The 22,911-nt window shown below is 38.2% G+C and overlaps 1 protein-coding gene across 1 annotated transcript in view; it reads left to right on the top strand.

The window, feature by feature from the left end:
• cdh13 (cadherin 13, H-cadherin (heart)) overlaps positions 1-22,911 on the top strand; it is a 419,656-nt gene that overhangs the window by 314,882 nt on the left and 81,863 nt on the right. Inside the window, exon 9 of the mRNA XM_053677941.1 lies at positions 20,992-21,132. Within this exon, the coding sequence (XP_053533916.1) occupies positions 20,992-21,132 (141 nt within the window). The remainder of the gene's footprint in view (positions 1-20,991; positions 21,133-22,911) is intronic.

The following is a 22,911-nucleotide window of genomic DNA, read 5'->3' as shown; positions in this document are numbered from 1 at the left end:
TCATAGGATGATGACGCACAGAGGAGAAGCAAAGGATAGTCCAACCACCATCATTTATATTTTAAGGCATGAGATCTTCCATACAACCCTGCTGAATATGAACAAAGTTCTTTCTAAATCTTTTGTAGGAGCATTTACACAAGAAATTTGATACTCATGAAAATCCAATTAGTTCCCGAGTTTGTGTAAATTTACATATAAGGAAACCCACTAATGCAAACCTTCAACTTGACTTCAAATCATATAACTGCAAATTTATACACAGATTACTCAGTCAAGTTTAAGTAGCATATTTGTTTCAATTACACAGAGTTCATGAAAATTTTGTGAAAATCCATCATTTTATATTTATGACTTATTACACTTATGAACAGGTGTGTTAATGTGTGTGTGTGGTGCACTGTGATGTGGTGCCCTGAGCTACTTATAAGGACCGAGCAGCGTGGACCGAATACCTGCCCAACCCACTGGGTAACGTGGCGCGGACCAATTGAGATGTACGACTTTTAACCGCATTGCGCAGACCATTTTTGCCTCCCAGCACGAGTCACGACACCTGCACGCCCCACTGATCAGTGCAGCGCAAATTCATTTAAATCAATAGTACCTATAAGAGATGGCACAAAGGGCTAGGAGAATATTTGAAACTATTTTAAATAGTCCTAAAATTCCTAAAACAGAATTGACAAAGCCTTTGTAAGAAATAGACATAATAATAATTTTAAAAAATAATAGACACACGGCAGAAAACGGTTTATGAGCTTAAGAAAACTCTTCAGACTTCAGAGGTCTCACTGAAGTGTATTCAGATTGTTTATCTTTAAAGAGCAGGAACACGTAACTGTAAGCCTATTTGCATGGCTGTAAGTAATCAAATCATTATCTATTTAGTCTTTCCCGGTTTATTTTGTGTCTCACCGATCAGTGGGTCGTGTAGGTCTCATGACTCATGCTGGGACATCCAACATGGTCCGCGCAGCATGGTTAAAACCCACTTGCACCGCGCTGTCCAGTAGCTGGCACAGGTATTTGGTCCGTGCTGCACAGTTCTTCTGAGGAACTCAGTTTAGACCAGCTTTTGAGTTGTTTGGCTTCCCATAAAGAACAATTAGTAAAGATGTCAAGATATAGGTTTAATAATCATATATTTTATTTGTTGTAATCTTACGATAGGAGATACTAAATAAACTTGACTATATTCATGCTATTTTCACTCACTAAGATTCATTTCACTCACTAAGTCATTTTTTGCAGTGCTATCAATTAGGACAAACAAAACAAAGGCATATAACAAGAGGAAGAGTTAGTGTGTTTATAGTAGTTGACCTGCTGAAACGACTGATTTAGCGCATATACGTTTAGTTTGGTGTAGTAAAACATTTACACACAATTATCTTAGAAAGATTCATAAACGAGGCCCATTTTTTCAACACTGTGTTTTACTGAGACAGCAGATAACATGGCGTGTGTGCATTTGTGTACTGTAAGCGTCTGGTATGTTACCCTCACTAATGCTCCTTATAGGGGGGCACAGTGGCTTAGTGGTTAGCACTTTTGCCTTGCAATACTGCCTCCTCCCTGTGTTTGTGGAGCTCCCCGTACTTTATGGGTTTTCTCCAGGTTGTCCAGTTTCCTCCCTAAGTCCAGAGACAAGAGTTGTAGGCTGATTGGCATTTCCAATCCATCCGTCGTGTGTGAATGTGTGTGAGTGTGTGTGTTATTGTGCCCTGCAGTGGGTTGGCACCCTGGGGGAGGTTTCACTTGCCTTGTGCCCCGAGTCCCCCGGTGTAGGCTTCAGGCTCCCCGCAACCCTGTGTAGGATAAGCGATACGGAACATGGATGGATGGACGGACGGACGGACGGACGGGCGGACGGACGGACGGACGTTTTTTAAATCACACCCTGATCACTCCCAGCTACACCAAATCAGCATTAGGCTTAAGATTAACATTATAGACTGGTGCAAGTCCAGTTAATATATTCCTCCCTGCCTTTTACTCTCTCTCTCTCAATCGCTGTCATGACTCTCATAAAAGTGCTATTTTGTATTTACTTAAATAGCAATCAGGCCTGGGCTGGTTGTCTGTATTATTCGTATTATTGTAATGATTTAAATGCATTTATTATTTGAACCCCTGCCGGAAAATTTGCATGTGGGGAAATTAAGTGAAGTGGCTTGTTCGTGCATGCACATTCATCATTTTGTGCTTCATTAAATATTCACTCATCAAGGAGAGATTTTTATTTTTAATTTGGTTTCCTTTTGCGTTTAAGTAAAAATTGCTCATAATCACCATGGTGACATTTTCCCACAATTACATCCTTGCTGTTGATTTCAGACAAATCATTGCTCTTTGCCTGCTGCTGTATGTTGCCTCTGTATGTGTGTGTGTGTCAGGCGAACACTACAGGGTTGGCACTAATCCCATCTGTTCCAAATCAAAGGCTGTGGCATCAATCAGAACTCTATTCTCCACATCCACACAGCGCTCTCGATCCAAAGTACAGCGTGGTACTCGCTGCCTTCATTAACATTCAAGATCATTCAGGTGTGAGCGTGCTCTTGTGCATGTGTATACAAATGTTCGCACTGAATTTTAATGCAGCTGTGCTATCTCTGATCATGCTCCTTTGTGCTCAGGGAAATCTGTGCTGAAAAAATGTGCTCATCTACAGACCAAAATTATATATATATATATATATATATATATATATATATATATATATATATATATATATATATATATATATATATTTGTCCTTCCTTACATATTGGCATTTGTTTGTTTATTTAAGTTTTCTGCCTTTGACAGACTGCCAAAGAGAAAATGTGTCCATTAGTCTATGAAAATGAGTTTCCATTTCTAAACCATATGTGTATTCAAACAACATGCATAAATCACGGATAACAATCAGAATTTTTTCCAGCTGGAATATCTTCTGTTTCTGTTTAGGCCAGGGAAACTTTTTTTTTGTTTTAATGATTTCTTCCTTGTTAATTTTTGTAGTTTTCTTGTGCTTGGAGTGAAACATTTCAGCTTGTGTTTGGCCATATGTGGAGATGGAAGAAGTTACACATAGAGTGTCAGGTCTAAAATCAGACAATGGTTCAACTATATATGTGGCAGCCCTGTACTTTTCGCATGTGCCTTTTTCCTGATCCTGAAGAGGAGACACCAAGCACCTGTGGAATCTAACTTCTGTAGACGTACATTTCTCCCACCCACAGCAAAGTTTAGCAAATAAACTGCGAACCATCATTTTGTCATTTTTATCTCCACTGCCAAGTGAAAACATTTGGGTGGTTCTAGAAACAGTTTAGATCACTGGTCAAACAGATTCGCTCTAATTATATTGTTGGCTGGGATTATTTTTCTATCTTAATACTTTTTAATACTCTTCAGTGTTAGTAGAGTGACTTTTGCTTTTTTTTAAGGAGTCAGCCTTTACCTTTGCATTTTTGATCCTTATAATATTCACCATCTTCAGGTTAGACAAAACAAAATATCTTTCAATTCACTGTGTTTGCTCTCTACATAAGCCAATCCAATTGGTAGAAATGGGCTAGCTGAACTAAACCCTCCCTCTGTTACTGTTACAATCAATAAGTTTTCATTTTGGGTATCTAAATCTTATATGCTATTAACAGATGCATTGAAGCTGTTTATTTGATTTTTTTTTTTACAGAGCTAAAAAACAGCACGATAAATGGCAGGATTGTACATAGCCTTCTGTGTTCTTAGCCCAGACTGTAGATGTGTGTAGCCTATTGGAACATGAAAACATGACAAATGATTACATATAGTTAAATATCAATAGATATGGCCTGCATTTTGATTCATTAATTAAGATTGCTTTGCTGACACATTCATAACACCTCATTAGCCATGCTTCCATCCAAGTATTTTTATGTGAATTTTGAATATTGCGTTAAAAAACACGATGAAAAAACACCAGATACGAATTAAATCTCCAAAATGTGCATAGAAACTTGTGTGCTCAATTGAGGTGGTTAATTTTTTTGTTCGATAAGAAGACATGCACATAATGGCAATGGAAACACATTTACTGAATAAATTCCTCGATCGGTACCAAAAATTCAGGTGACTTTGCCTCAACAAATCATGTGATTGGATAACTGGTTGATGGGATTGGATATTCAGCACATGTGGCCAACTTATACAGCGGAAATGCAATGTGTTTTCCTGTAAGTTGCACAGTGCCACGTATTAAACGTTATGAAGGTTAGGACGGATGCAAGTGCAGATAAAAGCTTTTAATAAATAGAGGCAGGCAGACAAATCCAAATCATGAGACAATAGCATTGAAACAGGCAAGGGGTCAGGCGATCTGTAAACAGGCATGAACTAGGCAAGGCAAGAATCGAGAATGAGGAACAAGTATCAAGAGCAATGAACATAAAACAAAATGAGGAAACAGGTACAAACGCATGGTATGATGAGAACACTCAATACTTCGCAAAACCATTGTGTTCAAGCAGTCTCTTTATACAGTGGTTGTGAGTGCTGTGAATTTGATGCAGGTGTGTGTGATTAGAAAGAATGTGAGTGTTCTGGGAATTGCAGACTATGGCGGCCAAGTTTGTAGGCCATAGTGCAAAATGGGAAATGTCGTCACTGGTTTGTTATGATATGACACACAGCATCTAAGATGTGGTTTTTTGTGATTCTGAAATGCCTGATCCAAAATCTGTCATCGAAATAATTTGGTACATTACCTCCCAGAAATGCCTCACATAATACCGTTCCCAAATATCTGATCACAAGATAACACGAGGTTTGTGATAGTGTTTTCTTCTGTGCGCTCTAAAACGCAAGTAATTTATTATATTGGAAAAAACAGCCATATTGGCTTCCCTGATTGCAACAACTTCCATTTGTATGGATACTTTGTGGCAGTTTCCCAGAAAGTGACGATTTTGTTCTCTTGAACACATGGGATGGAAAAAGTGCTTCAATCACAAATGTTTTAAGCGATATTCCAAATTTTCCTCATGTTATAGTCACAACTTGGATGGAAACATGGCTAATGGCAGTGATTAGGTGCATGTGAAATACAATAGTGGGTGTAACTTTACAATAGTGGGTGTTTACAAGATTTTCTTGGCCATACCATTGGAGGAGAAAAACTGACTAAACACATGTTGTCCAATCATAGTTTTGTCTATAGATTTGTGTTTTGTGGTTTGAATAAATGGATAATGGAAAGCTTTTGAATTAAATGTCTGGGTAATGGTTTGCTAGGTGGAGGAGATAAATTACACACCACTCTTGAAAAACACTTGACAAAAAAAGAGTAATCTTATATGTAATTTCTTATCTATCTTTCAATACGCATGTATTTGTTTGAGTCTTAATGTGTATGTGTAATTGTTTGCCCCATGTCATTCTTTTGCTCATGATGAGCCATAATAGTTTTACTGTTGTAATTGCAAACTTTGACTAGGTATTAGATTTTTTTTAGCCTTTCCATCACTGACACAGGGCATAACATAATGTCACTGTATACATCCTTCTTAGGGTAATAAATACACACTATTAAAGTTTAGACACGGATAATGTGGCACTCCGTTTCCTGTGTTCACATTAGCAAGTGACAAAGCAAGAGGTGTTACTTAATTTGCTTTGTTAGTGCATAACAGAGTTGCAGTTGTGTCAACAGTAACAAACAACATTTAAATTCAGATTTTTCAATCCTGTACAAATGAGATTTACATTGACATTTATTCAGTGAGCAGACGCTTTTATCCAAAGCCACTTACAAATGAGGAAATACAAGCAAAGCGATATCAAGCAGAGAACAATACAAGTAGTGCTACCATACAAGATCCATTAATTGAGTTCCAGAAGACATAAAGTGTGTAGAGTAGAGGTGTAAGTGCCAGAGTAAGTTTGTTTTTTGGGGTTTTTTTTTGGTTGGTTAGGTGTTCATGGAAGAGGTGGGTCTTTAGCTCTTTCTTGAAGATGGTGATAGATTCTGTGTTCCGAATTGAGGTTGGAAGTTCATTCCACCACTCTATGGTGCAGATATGATGCAGTAAAATGACAACTCCAAACAAATGACTCTATTAAATTACTCTGCCTAATACTATAGAACTTGCTTGTTTTAGCTTCTACATGTGTTAAGTCCCACATTCAGAAGTGGAAATTAAACCACAGTCTCATATTTTCCTACAATATTAAACGACAATATAAACTACACTTTTTGCATTGCTAATATAGTGATATGTATACATTTTAGAGCTCAGAGTATACATTTTGTTTACTACTAACTCATACTTGCAGTCATACCGCTGGCAGAATAGGTTCATAGCTGTCTTTACAACATCACTGCTGTACTGTTCTTTAAAAGCGAGGGGTGTGTTTTTTTCCCTGTATGAAACTAGACTAACGAACGAATATCAGCTCGTCAGCGTGAACTGTTTCTTAAAACAAACTGCCACATAAATTTATGTTAAAAAAGATGGTCTGTCTTTTCTGCCTGGTATATTGCATACACTATGTTTGATATATTGTCTATTTTTTGTCTGCTAACCTTGTTAGAGATGTGAAGGGTGATGATTTAGATATGTTTCTGAGACCTTTGTTTATGGTAGGTTATACCACAACTGGTCAGAGGGTCGATTATAGAAGTATGAAAGCTGGAGCCTTGTTACTGGATCTAATAAGGGGAAAAACTGTGAAAATAAATGTTTTATGATTGCCAGGAGAAACTCAGTCTGGTTTGTTTTGTGATGATGTAGTCTGTCTGCAACTAGCACACAAGGGATGAAGCTGTAATCACTGGCTTGCACACTGGCTTTTCACTAAGATTAAAATATTTTCATGCTCGACTTAGTTTTGGTGTGCTCACCAGTATTGAACTTGATGCGTCTCGTGCTTAAGGAGGAAGATGTTTCCGGAATATTAATGCATTATTCAGAATGAACAGATGTGCTCTAAACAGATACAACTACAGATATGAATAGGAGGTGCACTATTAATTTTTTAGAAAGCTTGCCAACAGCACGTCTTGTGTGTATCAGATCTGCAATCCCACAGGACAAAACAAACAAAATGCATGTGAAGAGAAGGTTTTTACTTTCATGCATGTGAGCTGACAAATATGTAGGCCATGTTTATTAATATGAATGTGAGGTGCTTTACATTGCATTTACAAAGTTCATTCATTCATCCCTAGTAACTGCCTGCTCCGGGTCGTGGTTGTTTAAATTAGGCTACTAGGATGATTTTTAAATGTATTTATTTTGGGACATAGAATGAACAACATTTGTTAGAAAGTGTAAAAGCAAAAATAATAACTGCACTAAAAAACAGTATGTAGTTGAGACCAGTTATGAACTTGAATGATATAACTATTGTATGCCAGAATTCACATACCATGTTGACAGTGCTGGCACTAATACCTGTAGGAATTTTCCATTGTTTTCCAATGTTTCTAAGGGCATAGTGGTAGGGTTCATATTTAATTAAAAATATATATATATGTACATGCCCACTTTGAGGTAATGAACAGATACATACATATAGTGGCACTGTGTTATAAACATAGTGCCCACCATCATTAGCCACCCCACAGCCTCCAGAGAACTTTCATGGGTGGTACGGTATGATTAGTAACAGATATATGACAAGGATATGATCTTGCGTTTGGATTGGTCACCATGCCGTTCTGTTATGTCTGGTCAAAAAGTGCTATTTATGGTTCTCTTGTGTCAGGGACAGCCTGTTAATGTGGGGGAGCTGCATTATAGATGTTAGGGGCATTAATGTGACTTTAATCTCACGTCCATGGTCTTATGAGTAACAAGTTATGGTTGTATCTCCTAATATTGGAGCCATGACTGACATAAAATACAGGATGCACATGATAATGGTATAAAGTGTGCACAGATCTGCACAGTGTACACTGTGTATGTATTCTCCTACTTTTCCTGTTGACCAGTGAATAAGTATTGCAACCTTACAGTAGACCTTTCTAGCTCTCTCATCTTCAGATCTTTCTAGATGCTCCTATTTTACTTGCATATCCGCAGTGCTTGCAAGAATGTTCACTCACCCCCTACACTATCAGTTATGTGGTGTAGTGGAACTGTGAGGAGAAACCAGCAGTCAGACTGGTATACATACACAGATACCACATGAAAGGTAATGCTGCAAAACCTAGTCTGTCTACTGCATGGCACAATAAGCTTGTCTCTGTCACGCCATGAGGCAAGTTTGTTGCCATAGCAATGAGTAAGCCCCCCCCAAAAAAAAGAAAAAAAATATGAGAGTTAAATAAACACCTGAGCAGGAGGAAATCCAGGTTTGGTAAATCAGAGGGAGATTGTCAGCCCACTGATGCTGTCAGATGTTGTCTGTGCATGGGCTTCCCTGCTTTCTGCTAGAGAAATCCTCACACTTCTGGGACCGAAGGATACAGATCTCTCATGCTGCTCTTGACAGTTTTTTCTCATTCGACTAAATCAACTGAATCTGCTGGAGTTTTCCAGCCCCAATAAAAGAAGATTCAGCTATGCTTACAAGCAGTGGGGTAATGATGCATGTTAATTGTAGCAGTGTGCATGAATGTTTAGAGGTGCTCAGTTCGTTCATGCTCACTGAGCCGATGGTGTGCCTTGAGAGTTTTTTTTTTGTAGTCTTTCCTTAACCCATGTCCGCTACTACGTCTGGGTGTCTACACCATCATCTCCAGTTGAGGGTAAACAGTTTGTAATGTCAGTCAATATTGTGGGAAAGTTTACTCCATTTTGGGTTATTGAAATGATGTAAGCGTTACTTTCTCACGTTCCCAAATAAGCTCAAGCAACTCCAAGTGAAACACTTTCATCAGCTAATGAATCCATTTGATGCTGTCAGGAAAATGAATCAGTGCCCTCACCAACACCACCCCCCAACCCTCAGTCTCTGGAGGAGCACTCTTCTCCTTCTATCCATTCCTCTACTCCCGTTCGTGCTCTAGCAGTGCCAGGCTGTCTTTGATCCATGCTAATCTAATTAACACTTAAACAGCAACACCTGTGCTCTTCAGCGTAAGTACCGCTGCCACTTCCCAGATGGGTCTTTGATGGCCCTGATGGAGCTGATGAGGAACGGCCCTATTCCCTCCTCCTCCCCCTTTTCATCTCTTCCTTTCCCTCCTCCTTCCCCTCTCTTAACTGGGCCAGGGTTGTAATGGGAGGCTATTTCGAGCCTGGATTCATTTCTAACCACGTTGTAATTGACAGAGATTAGTCTGTGCCTGGATGATTCACCTGATTAGATTAGCACTGCTCTTTTTTATGCTACGCACCCCTAAACCCCAACCTTGATCCCAATTAGCCTCGCTCTTATCAGCTCTTGAGAGAGTAAGGCACTTATCATCAGCTCACTAATTGGCCTGATCAAGCTTGGTAAATATGGTCAATGTAGTTTCACAGAGACGGTGCAAATGTATTATTTGTGTTTCTGTGTTGTGTGTCATAGTATGCATGGGAAATATGTATACTCATACAAGTAATCATACGTTCTTATATTCATTTATTCATATTCATTTAGCTTTATCCTCAACATCAGTCACCATGGTGACTCACATCCATGGTTATGACTCATTCACATCTAGGGACATTTGATCTCAGCCAGTCCACCTACCTGCATATTTTTGGCAGGTGTGAGGAAACTGGACAACCTGGCAACCTGGAGGACTCCAATGGCGAGAACATGTGAAACTCCAGTAACCCAAGCTTGGGATCGCACTCTGGAGCTGTGAGGTGACAGCCCAAAGTTTGTTTTGTTGCATTATACTCTGGTGCATTTCATGATATGCTTGGTTGGCACGGGACATGCCTACAAGTTCATGCCTACATCACTGTGTTCTTCCTAGGCTAGCACACAAATGTTTATATTCTGGACAAAAAAATAGGAAAATTTATGTCATTGCTAGAATTTCTAGGCCACACCATTTCATCACTGCTACTGCAGCACTGAGCAGAGTCTGCAGTTTCACATGATTGCACCTCAGCCCTGTCCCTGGCATCATCTGCTTTCTGCTTGTGTCCTTCCAAGTTGCAGGAAGTTTGTGCTTCTTCACAGGGCTCAGTAGATGTTTGAAATATTAGCAGTAGAAAAGAGTGAAAGATCAGTCCCTGCACCGAATCTCATATGTTCCCTCACACACAAACAGATGGCAAGTTTCAACTTCTGCTGCTGCAACTGAGCAAGCTTTGGCATTGATTCTACAAGTTTCTGGAAGTGTACTGGAGGGATGAACTCCATTCTTCCAAAAGATATACCTTCAACTTGAGTCTTCATGATGGTGGTGAAGAGCACTCTCTAACGTGTTAGTCTAAAATCTCCCATAGATCATTGATACTCGTACATTTTCTCATGAACAATACATACATAAACTTACCTTTACATGCATCTCAATCAGTATTGTTTTTATCATTTAAACTTTTATTTTATTTGACATCTTTATATTTTTTTTCTATCCTCAGACACATTGTTTTATTCTTGTTCTAATTTTCAGTTTTTTATGTAAAAGGGTCATAGGGGAGCCTGGAGTCTATCCCAGAGAACTCGGGGCACAAGGCACGGGACACCCTGGACAGGGATCCAACCCATCGCAGGGCGCAATCGCACACATTCAGATGCTGTGGACAATTTGGAAATGACAACCCGGAGTGCCCAGAGGAAACCCCCAAAGCACATGGAGACCATGCAAACTCCACACACTCAAGGCAGAGGTGGGAGTTCAACCCTCAACACTGGAGGTGTGAGGCAAACATTAAGCTAACCACTAAGCCACTGCCCCCCCAAAAATAATAATAATAATAATAATAATAATAATAATAATAATAATAATAATACGTGCTTATATAAATATGGCACCCTGTCCAGGGTGTACCCCGCTTGTGCCCAATGCTCCCTGGGATAGGTTCCAGGTTTCCCCGTGACCCTGAAAAGGATTAAGCGGTATAGAAGATGGATGGATGGTTATATAAATAATAACAACGTGGTTGTTTTTATAGCCTACAGTCTATTCATAAGCCCAACCCTTCAAGGAGCCATTCCAGGTTTAATAATAAATCCTTTATTTTTATTTATTTTTAAGTACAAATAACAATTATCGATTATTAACTACATTTATGTTTTAAACTTAACATGTTTGACATTATCGACACTTTATCAAAGATGAGAAATCTATGACAGAAAATGAGTAATCACTTTAATGATGAGCATCATCCACATCAATCTCTGTAGTCTCATCTCCAGAGGTAAATGTCAGGTTATTTATGCTGGTCTTGATGCAATTACTGCTGATTAATTTAGTGAGTTTTGTTCTGGTTGCTAAATTCCAAGTATTTTTTTGAAGCACTCAAACATTATTAATTAGTCAGCCATTCTACCTTAGTTTGCAGTATGAAGTGACAGTGCATGTGCGTCATGGATCATTTAACACTTGGTATGTAATCCACTAACAAAATGGCCATATGGTCACTGTGGTGGTGAGCATAGGTGATCTTATGCTGGTCCCTTTACCCTGATAGAGGATACAGCGATATACTGATGAATTCTGCATAGCAATATGGGCTACAATCAGTCAATCAATAAGACCTACAAAGTGAGCTACAGTATATGCTATGTGTACTCTATAAAATATATACACTGTACATTGAGTTGTGTTGTTTGAATACCAATATACGCTCATCATTGATCCTCAGACCTCAGTGGAAATGGCCTCCTGAGCCATGCATTCATAATTACACAAAGCTTGTCACAACAGCGTTCATGAAGAGCCACTCATCCGAATTGGAATGACACGGCTTTCCTAGATCGATTGTCATGTATTAGCATACTGCAGCATCAGTGCTTTAGTCATTTAGATGGTTAATACATGCGTGTTCATTTTTCATGCTAATTAGCTTGAGTCTCATGATTCATTTACACACTGAGTGTGGCTTTTTTGGGATCCATTAGTATGTTATGAATCAACCAGTCAAGCGCAGAGAAATCAATCAGCACAACTCTGCTCGGGTACTCAAGATCACTGATTAAAGAAATAAGAGAAATGAAAGTATAAGACATGATGCATCCTATAAGGCACTTAGGGAAGGCAGCACCATGGATAAATCATTCATGTTTTTTTTTTTTTTTTTTTTTTTTAAATGGGTGGAAATTTAGTCAGCGTGTTAGTCAGTACTGTCAGATCCCCCTGTGTGGAATAATCACAAGCAAGAAACCAGATGGATTGACTTATTGATTCATCTAAACATTTTCACTTTCTTAAGCTAGTCTTACAGGATTTTAGAAATTTCTGTTTGTATTTTTCCCCCCTCCAAATTCCATATAACTACCATTTAATAACAGGATTGGTCAAGCCAGTTTGCCCTAGAAAAAGCCACTTGATTTTTATGTGGCTGTAATTAAGGACTGTCATGGAGATGATTCAGTGCCCCACTATTCACTTCCAGGAACAGAGATCCTGCGTGTGTGTGTGTGTGTGTGTGTGTGTGTGTGTGTGTGTGTGTGTGTGTGTGCGCGCGTGTGTATGTGTTTCTATATGTCCATGTGAGTGCATCTAGGGACAGCCTTTTGTTTTCGACTGGTCAAAGTCTCTTGATTAGAAAGCAGAGTACAGAACAAGGGAAACTCTCCTGAGTAAATCTGCTGAAGATGTACAACCTAATCTAAGCCTGCTTTCTCTAACTGCTGTTCAGCTTTCTGTCCACCAGCTGGGTTCTGCCTCTAATTTATTGTCATTGCAAACAACATAATGTTTGCCTTTTAAGAAATAATTTGGTCTTGCACAATTAATGATCATCTTGCCTCATGTGGAGTCAACAGAATATGATACATGCTGTGGTGGAATATGATATATGCTGTAGTGCTCCTCTATCCACTGCTTTACTGCAAACTGAGATTTTGAATTAGGATCTTGTTGATTTTGCACTGAATTTCCACCACATCATCAGTCCACACATATGTGTGAAATTTTTTGTTTTAGAGCTTTTGGTCACATTCTCTACTCTCTAATACGCCTGCTCCTAACATTATTCTTGAGGCTTTTTACATAACACTTTATGACAATCTCACCAGACTGTTGTGTTTTTGTAAGTGTTTTCAGGTTACTCTTGCATTTTTGGAGAGATTTTTGTTTTGGAAAACACTGTTTATGTTATAGGTAATAACTGCCTTTAGAAAAAATACTCATATACATGTGGACGATAACTAAGAAACAAATTTCATGTAAAATATATAGCCCAAGTGACCTTTTAATTGCTTGCTCATAAACTTTGAGCACACATCGTCTTGCTCTGTCTCAGCTGGCAAGTTGTTCAAATTTTTCAGACTTGAGACTTGCATATGATTAACACATTCACCTTTGACATACATTAAAGCATCCTAATAAAATATCTATCTGATGCCTGAAATCACACATTTATTGACAGAACATGCATCTGGTGTGAAAATGCTAACACATCTGGTGCCTTGAAATGTTTCAGATAATAGATAGATGTGATTAAATAAAAGTAATGAAGCACAAAGAGTAGAATAAGAGTAATACCCGTGCTCAGCAATTGCGGCGTGAGGAAATGGAAGTTGGGGGGGGGGGGGGGGGGAAGGAAAATTGCAATCATTTTCATTGCTCCGTACAAAGTATATATAAAAAAAACCTCCAAGGTAGAGAGAGACATTATCATTTTTAGAACTTCAGATAAAGCGGAAATTTCAGTCAAAATGGAAATGTGCAAAGAAAACAATTACTGCAAACCAACAGGAATAAAGGGTGGAAAAGAGAGCAGATATGGCCATGACAGAGTATATAAGGTGTTTCTTTATCAGGCAGCACAATATCTTTTTTTTATTATTCGTCAAATTCCCAAAGACTTCTCTATGGCTTTTGTATGAATCATTGTATTGAGAGATGAAAGAAAGATGAGAGGGTTTGGGAGAGGAGGTCAGAGAGAACAAAAGACTTAAGTGTGATTATGGCATCACACCTTTTCATATAAAGACAGAATTAATTTTATTTGGAGGTAATAATTATTTACCATTTTCTTTCATATATCTAGCTATTCTATGACAATTCACATAGTCAACTTGCTTGAACATACATTATATGCAACATCTTGTAATTACACCTTTCTGAGAAAAAACATTGGCTTTTTCTGGCAAATACTTTCATACGTTTAGTGCAATCAGAACTTTTGCTAATGCACTGGAACGAGAAACTGTCTTAGATCGCATTAAGAAATATGAAACTTTTTGTTTCAGTGTTTTGATTTCCATTTCATTTCTATTTTCAGCCTGAGAGCATGAGACCTCATCCTTTCAAGGTCCTCTTGAAAACTGTGACCTGAGATTTGCTTCAACCAATCTGTAGTGCAGTCTGCATCAGGTGTGAAAGCGATCTGCCTTGATGCCACATAATGTGACAATGTGATTGGGTCGGCTTGTCATAATACTTACTGTTTGAAGTTGCATGATGATGAGAAAAGGAGTGTTATGGACAGTGGAGGGAACAGATCACCTGACTGATAAGCCCAGACTTTCATAGTATTGGATCACTGTATTTAGTTCACTGATTTGCTACTATCAGGGGGAAAAAAACAAAAAAAAAAAAGCAAATGAATTAACCTAGTACCTACTGTTTCGTGAACCTGCATGCACAAAAGTGATTTATGGAATTGTGCAGTCAATATACAGTTCAGAATGGGGCGTATCCCACCTGGGATCTACAATGAACAGCGTGTTGTATTTTATCTTCGGTGAACTGAGGCAAGACCAGTTAGACAGGGTTTACAGGAAAATATGTGGAAATACTCATGTCTTATTGGCTGACAGCTCTCAATTCTGCCAAATGCTAGCTCACACAGCAGGTAATGTGAGGGGAAAAATGTATATATGCCAATTGTTACGACTAAAGGGGTTGAGACTGAAACACTAACATCCTCTCATGCTGAGCCAGGAAAACAAGGTGTATAAATATCTATATGAGTTCCAAGTTATGTGAACATGATATGAGCAGAGCATAAGGGCAGCTAATGTACACTGTAGCAGCTAAACCCATACAATGATAGCTTTGTTGTACCTCCCCTTGGCTAACATTGCCAAACTAGCCTAGTCTCATGTTAGATAGCCAAAAGGGTTTATATTGTATCAGTCTGACAGTCCTGCAAATAGTTATTTTTGGCAAGTTTTATGATAAATCCAACTTTTTGTCCAAGTTTCACATTTGTAAGAAATTAGACCTCACATGCAAGAAAAAAAAACAAAAAAACAAACAAACATGGAAAACAGTCTATTTAGAAGTACTTTTTAAAAAGTTAGTTTTTTTATGTAGGTGAATCTGGGCTCAGCCTAGGATGATTGACAGTCCAGCTAATGCCCCTGGTTCAAAAGAAATCATTCTATATGAAAGCAAACCAGTGATTATGAGCCTCTGTCCCATATGAGTCCAGAATCAGTCCTGGGTGTGGCCAAGTGTGAAAATTCCATAAGTAACTTCACAACATGATTAAGTAAGATAAATAAATCACAATGGGGCATGCTATTATAACAAAATATTCAGCAGTGAGGTGATGTGAGTTGTTAATACCCTGAAGTTAATTCTTTTCCAGTAACAGTGCTGCCTGAAGTGTTTTATTCTTCTTATACCACAGCAGTTTGCCAGCTTTGTTCTTGTTTGTTTGTTTGTTGTGTGATTTATGAAAGAACAACATCATACTTTTTATTCCTTTATAGTTACGTTTAATGTTGTCCGATGTCCACAGTGCGAAGCTCTCTGTCCTGAAGACTTTTCAGACTGTTCTCTGACTGGTCCACTGAATGTTGTTGACAATGGAGACTCCTTCCATAACACTACATAAACAGAAAACTTATCATATTAAGAAACCATATTAAGAATTACACATGGTCAGTAAAAACATTTATGTGGAGCGTCTGCCATACAAGTCATATACCATATAGCCTTATAGCCTTTTTACTATATAGACAGTAATGTTTTAGATCTAGAACATTTATATAAACCTTACAGCTGGAATAATGTCAAAGCTGCTGAAAATTAGGAAAACCTAGGAGTTTTAGCAGGCTCTAAACAAGTATCAAGGTCACATGTCTGAGTGCTCAACAACCAAGAGAGAGAAAGCTCAAATTTCATATGCAGATAGACAACTTATTAGTTTAAAGGATGATACACAGCTTTTGTTGATATTGTCAATATTTTTTTTTATGAAAGACCTTTCAATCAGTACCCAAGAGCCTTAACCACCAAGCCACCACTGCCCCGATCGTTTTTAATATGGGTGTTTCACATAACATGCCAAAATAAGCATTTTCAGATTTCTTGTTTAATGGTAACCTCTGCAAAATAGATAGAATATAATAATAGGAACTGGCCATTAGTTTTGATTTAGTGAAGTGCCTTAGACAACCTTCTCAGTCTCTCCCAGAAGGTCACAGATGTGATCGGCCGATAAAGCAGAATGGAAGGACTCGGGAATCACTTTACTCATTATGATGTTGTCATGTCACACAGGAGTTTCATACGAGGGGTTTGACACCAGTGAGATTAAATCTCTTCTCACCTTCCTCTCATCCAGATGGATGTTTTTTTTCCAACTCACAAGCCTGTGAAGGACCATCTGTTTATCGGTGGTAAATAATTTCTGAGCTGGTTGTTGGTGACATCCATCCTAGCCAATCTCTGTGACCATCTGCAACAATACATGCAGCAGAAAGCTCTGTGTGTCCTGCTGTGGTTTTCCACCGATCTCCAGTCAGGTGGATTTTGGCACAATCGCACTTTATTATCAAAAACAGATGAAGCTATCTGGTTCAGTGTTCGAGCAGAACCATGGGAGAATGAGTGTTGTGAACGAGAACATTGGTTGCGACAAAGCCATATTTTATTTTCTGGCAGGTCAAAGAGAGTGACAGAGAAATAACGTTAGTGTGTATTCATGGCTGTCTTTGACCACATTCACATTTTGTCCCACACTGGAGGAATTCAATAAGTGACCAAAAAATTACCTTTTAATCATATAATATTTGTTGTTTTTTTTAGTAGAGAGCTACAAAGTAGGCAGGAATTGCAATGCCACTACCCGTATCTGCTTATTGCTCCAAATTACCACATCTGTTAAATCCAAATGATTTATGTTTTTTTCGTTTTGTTTTGAAATGTGCACTCCCAGAAAAACTGGCGGAAAAAATTAGACACTTCTACATCATAATTAGTTCATAATTGGTATCAACAAGAGATGTTCACAGGGCCGTTTGTTAAATTATTTTTGTTTGTACTAGCTTGTGATATTTTCTGACAATTTTGTTGGTTTTATCTCTCTCTCTCTCTCTCTCTCTCTCTCTCTCTCTCTCTCTCTCTCTATATATATATATATATATATATTTATTTATTTATTTATTTATTTATTTATTTATTTATTTATTTATTTATTTATTTATTTATTTTTAAATAGTACTTAATTTAAACTACCATGACCTTGATCAGGCAGTTAGTAAAGATGACTGAACAAACAATGTACATTCATGTTAATGAATATGGTCTTTATTTGTTCCACAAACTTCATACCTCATAGCATGAAGTTAAAAGACTCCTGATTCTGCAACTTTTTTTGGTGCATCCTACAGTTGCCCACTCTCGATGGGATCTAGTCTCAAGCAGATACCCTTTTGGGCAAGCTTTTAAAAAAAGAAAATCTATTTTTATCTGTATTTTTATTCAGTTAAAACATATTATCTTTTCAGTGTGAATAATGTATTTGTGTTTGTTTACACCTCTATTGCAATGCATATACTGAATTTAAGTGGCACAAGGGATCTTAGCTGAGAGGGTGGAGTCCCCAGGTGTGGTAGTGGAAACTGGGACTGAACTTGACACTCTCTGTATGATCCTGGACTTCCAGGGCCCTGCCTTCAGCTCATGAAGAAGTTGTAGCCAATTCTGTTTCAGAATTATTTGACAGTTGAACCCTGTGGTGCAATGTCACAATTCAAATTCATTGGGAAAAAAACTAAGAATTTTGTTCAGCCCTTACCCGATAGCAGATTATGAATTCTGATATTTTGAAGAATACAGTTCTCTGGGTCCCGGCCTACAGTTCTTCAGGTCTCTGGGTCTCTCCACTCAGGTAGGCCTGCTGGATTCTACCTGGGTGGAGCCCTGCGTTTAGGTCTGATTGAAGATGTTGGTGTCACCTCTATTTGAGAAATATTTGACAATTGGTGCCTGTGGGGTCGTGACCTTCCAGGGTGGAGCCTTGCCTTCAGATTCGGCTGAAGGACTTGAGGCTGTAGTTAAAGAATCAATAGTTTTCAGGAACGGGAATTGGAAGCTGACATGGAGATTGTGCTGAAAAGCTTGGAAACCAAAAGCTCATAAGCTGTGGAAAAGCCGCTCCCCTGCAGTGGTATACCCTACTTAACCAGCATGAGTGTGCCAATCCTGCCTGCTTCTCTGTTTGCTCCAGTACAAACTTCACCAATAAGAAATACTGATGACAGGCTTACATTGATTCAGCAAGCTTTTATGTCAGCCAACATGTTGGGTTAGTCCCAATGTTTAGAAAAGAAGTTTAAACTTGTGAAGTCTATGGCTATCTGGTGTGATTCTGTTTATTTTATTGTTTTTTATTTATTTATTATTTTTTATTGTTTGTAGTTTGCAGTGTAGTTTAGAATTTAGTATATTACATTTACAGCATTTGGCAGACACCCTTATCCAGAGCAACTTACATTTTAATCTCATTTATACAACTGAGCATTTGAGGGTTAAGGGCCTTGATCAATGGTCCAGCAGTGGCAGCTTGGCAGTGCTGGGATTTTAACTCATGACCTTCAGATTAGTAGTTCAACATCACTGTGTTACTTATCCTCTGTTGTTTCATGCTAAGTGTTGCACTATGATTCTTGGGGAAATAGATTTCATTCTTTCATTCCTAACATTATATTTCTATGTGATGAGAGGAATGACATCAAAGCCTATTTGACTTCACTTGACTTGAGAAATGGTGCATGGCTAGGAGTTTATGACCTGCCTGTCAGACCAGTTAGTTGTACTGTGTGTATGAATGGACAAAAAAAATGATGTTCTGTCTATGGTTGCTGCTTTGGAGGGAAGTGTTTGGGGACGAGCTAGAGGGGTAATGACTAATGGGGCACACTTGTTGTTCCATGTATATTTATGCTCTCTCTCTCTCTCTCTCTCTCTCTCTCTCTCTCTCTCTCTCTCTCTCTCTCTCTCACACACACACACACACACACACACACACACAGAACAGTGACCTAAACAGAAAGCAACAAGAGAACTAGAAGGCTCAAACAAATGTTATTTGTTTGAAAATAGGTTTTACTGACTGACAACCATGCCAAAGGCAGGAGCACAAATAAAAAGCTCACATACACTGTTATCATGGGGTCTGCTGTGTTCACAAAGTGCTGTACTGCTGTGATTGTTACAGTGGTATTCACTGCATTGTCTTCAGGCAGAGATACTTGTGCTGCTCGTACCCAATAAACGCACACATGCACCACTTCTCACACATACTACCATCAGGAGCAAAGCCATTTAATTGCTATAAATCCTTATATAAAATCATAAAATCATTGAAACGTATCATGCATCCTGATTTCAAGAGGTTTTCAGAATAGTATAGAAGATATACATTGCAGATCCCACTCTAATTTGGGCAGAAATTGAAAGTTGATGCTTGCATGAGGTATACAGTTTTTCTTGTTATGACACAATTGTTCATTTCTGTGAAACTGCATAATTAGGGAAAATAAAGAAGTAGTCCTGAAAACGGTTCAGATCGTTTGGTCTTTTTATGTGCTTTACTTCTCCATAAAGCCCCGAACATCATCCAGAAGAAAAAAGGGACATTTAATCTTTCTTTATTCTCCAGGTTGCTTTTGAAAAAAGTATACACACTGTAAGATCAGTGAAGACAAAGCCGAGCATGGTTGAAACTGTCAACCGTGTGAGTCACATGGCTCCTGGGTATTATATGAAACAGATGGATGGGTTTTATTACTGTGTTACTTGAAACGGCACTGAGTGGAATTTCAGTAGGGGAAATAAATGTTTGCATTAACACTTCTACCATGTGTAATATGCTGTTGCTTTGCAATTTTGTGTGAGGCATGCAATTACAAATGCTAACAATCTAGTAATTATTTTTAGTATATCGATTTTCTTCTGGGAATAAGATTTATTTTCTATACGAGAGGAACATTTCTGCCAGAAATGTACATTTCTGTTAAGAAAAATAACCATTGTCAGAAATGATAAAAGGCCAATGTTCTTTTCTTTCTATCCCTAATAAAAGCACATGCTACTGTATAAAGATTTTTCGACTGAATGTTTAATAACTCTTTTATTAACAATATCCAGATACACAGGGTATCTGTGATGCATAATACTCGTGGTTGTGAGCTGGACATTGGGAAAGAATGGCATTATATGCTCATTTTTGCTCACTGTAATATCACAGCACTTTGCACAAATTCAGGGTGGAGCAACCCTCTTCCTTTAACAAGCCTTTACACATTCATATAATCCTAGAAAGCTCTCAGTTTTGTGGCTCATCTGTTCATTGGTTATTCACTGATGAACCTTTGTGGTTAGCATTCAATCTCAAGCATATGCTCTGAGAACCTGCTCCATTCTCATTTTCCTTTGAGTCAATAAAATTGTTTGTTGCTTAGTGTTTAATTTCCCCTGTTTCTCCAGATTAAGGAAGGTGTAAATACCTTTTCAGAACTGATGTAATTGTTTTTATTGCTTATTGGCAAAGCTTAACGAAAGGTAAATCAGCATTGACTGAACAATTACTAAGTCAAATCGAATCACTTGAGACCTGTTAACTCTTATTATGACTGGGCTTCTTCTAAACATCGAGCGAAGTGTGTTCACATTTGTCTGGTAACTTGTGAAAAACAGTAATTGTGTATTATGTCTTTCTGCAGACGCTGCCCACCACACAGTATGAGCTGGAGATTGTGGCGAAAGACATGGCAGGAAGTGAGGTTGGACTGACAGGAACTGCCACTGCCACCATCACCATCACAGACCGAAATGATCACGCACCTGAGTTCACCCACTCACTGGTAGGACATATTATTTGTTTTCGGCTTTGTCTTTATTCAGAGCGATGATAAATATGCAGTGGAGAGTGAGGCAGAAGGTTTGTTATTGGATTGGGATAATCTTCTAATATTGAAGCTTAAATACATAAAACGTGGCCTTTTTTCGTCCTCTTCTACCTCATCCATTTTCTCAGTCACACCCCAACTATCTGGTATTCCTCTGAATTGTGAACAACCAACCAACAAAGAACTGCTTGAATCTGTTAGATTAGTGATGGTGTTCTGATTAACATTATTCATTCTCATCAAACTGAGACCTTGGAATCTGACAATTCTGATGTTAAAATACATGTATTAAGCCATAAACATTTGACCCTCAGTCAAGCCAAAGCATTTTGGAATAAAAGAGAAACATATGCTTCCAAGTTCTCATTAGTTTCACGGTAGTATTAAATAATTTATATTAGTTGCTGAGCAATATGCACTATATCTCAGCACCACTCAGTCTTCAATTATGTTTTTTTTTTTTTTTAAACTTTCGGTAAAAGCAGCTCTGACGGTAGTGTAAGGCATATGTTTATGGCTTATGACTATGCACACGCAGACCAGGGTTTACACAGCACCATTTTTTTTTTTAATTAACTGACTCATTTAATTTTTCTCAATTAAATTTTTTGTTAATTAATTGCCCTCCTTGTTAATTATAAGGGGAAGGATGGTGGCTTAGTGGGTAGCACGTTTGCCTCGCACCTCCAGGGTTGGGGGCTTGTATCCCACTTCTGTGCCTCTCCCACCCTGTGTGTGCAGAATTTCCATGTTCAGCCTGTGCTTCGGGGGTTTCCTCCAGGTTCTCCGGTTTCCTCCCCCAGTCCAAAGACGTGTGATGTAGGCTAACTGGCATTTCCAAATTGTTTGTTGTGTATGAATGTGTGTGCAGTTGTTCTCTGCAATGGGTTGGCACCCTTTCCAGGATGCCTTGTACCCCAAGTTCACTGGGATAGGTTATGTAGTATAAGTGTAGGATAAGTGGTATGGAAGGTAGATGGATGTATGAATGGATGCATGGATGGAAGCAATTATAATAGAGCATCTATATATAAATAATGCATGGATATATAAAAGTGCAGCAATCCATGCAAATGATATGATTTGAAGTCGATCAAGTCGAGTCTTCCTATGCATGAATTTACACACACTCAGGAGCACAGGTAGGATACTCACGCCCCCCCCATCCCCCGCCCCCCGAATGTTTACTTTTCATAAATGCCAAATTTCTAGTTTAAACACTCATACAAAAAATTAATGATAAATCCTTTCAAATTCAGCTTAACAAATGCCGACCAATATGTTAAATTCATATCTTATTCAAACAGCATAGTGGAAGAGGTGTGCTTGCTTCAATGAAGTTGCCGCATTTGAGTGAAAGTTTGCTATATTGATGTGTATCATATGATATCTGTTTTAGTACCTGAGAAAATATCTATGTATATATTCTATGGTGAATACATGACAAACAAAATAGCACATATATTTATTTCTTATTGCCAGGGAAATGTTTTGTTCACTGGCAGGTTTTCGATCAGTTTGTTTAAATAACAGCTTTGTGTGTAAAAAAAAAAAAAAAGAAAAAAGAAAAAAAAAAGGAAGTTAAATGTTAAAGTTTATGCACCCATGCATTTAAAGTCTATTTCAGTAAAACACACAGCTTTCATTTATCTGATTAAGATTATGGATATACATAATAGTGCATTGTGCATGCCTTGAGGCATAGCATTATTTAAAGAATGTACTTATATATAG

Source organism: Ictalurus punctatus, chromosome 4 (assembly GCF_001660625.3).
Source record: "Ictalurus punctatus breed USDA103 chromosome 4, Coco_2.0, whole genome shotgun sequence".
Classification (NCBI taxonomy): Eukaryota; Metazoa; Chordata; class Actinopteri; order Siluriformes; family Ictaluridae; genus Ictalurus; species Ictalurus punctatus.
The sequence above is the reverse complement of the archived record's forward strand: the minus strand, read 5'-3'. Positions and strand labels throughout refer to the sequence as shown.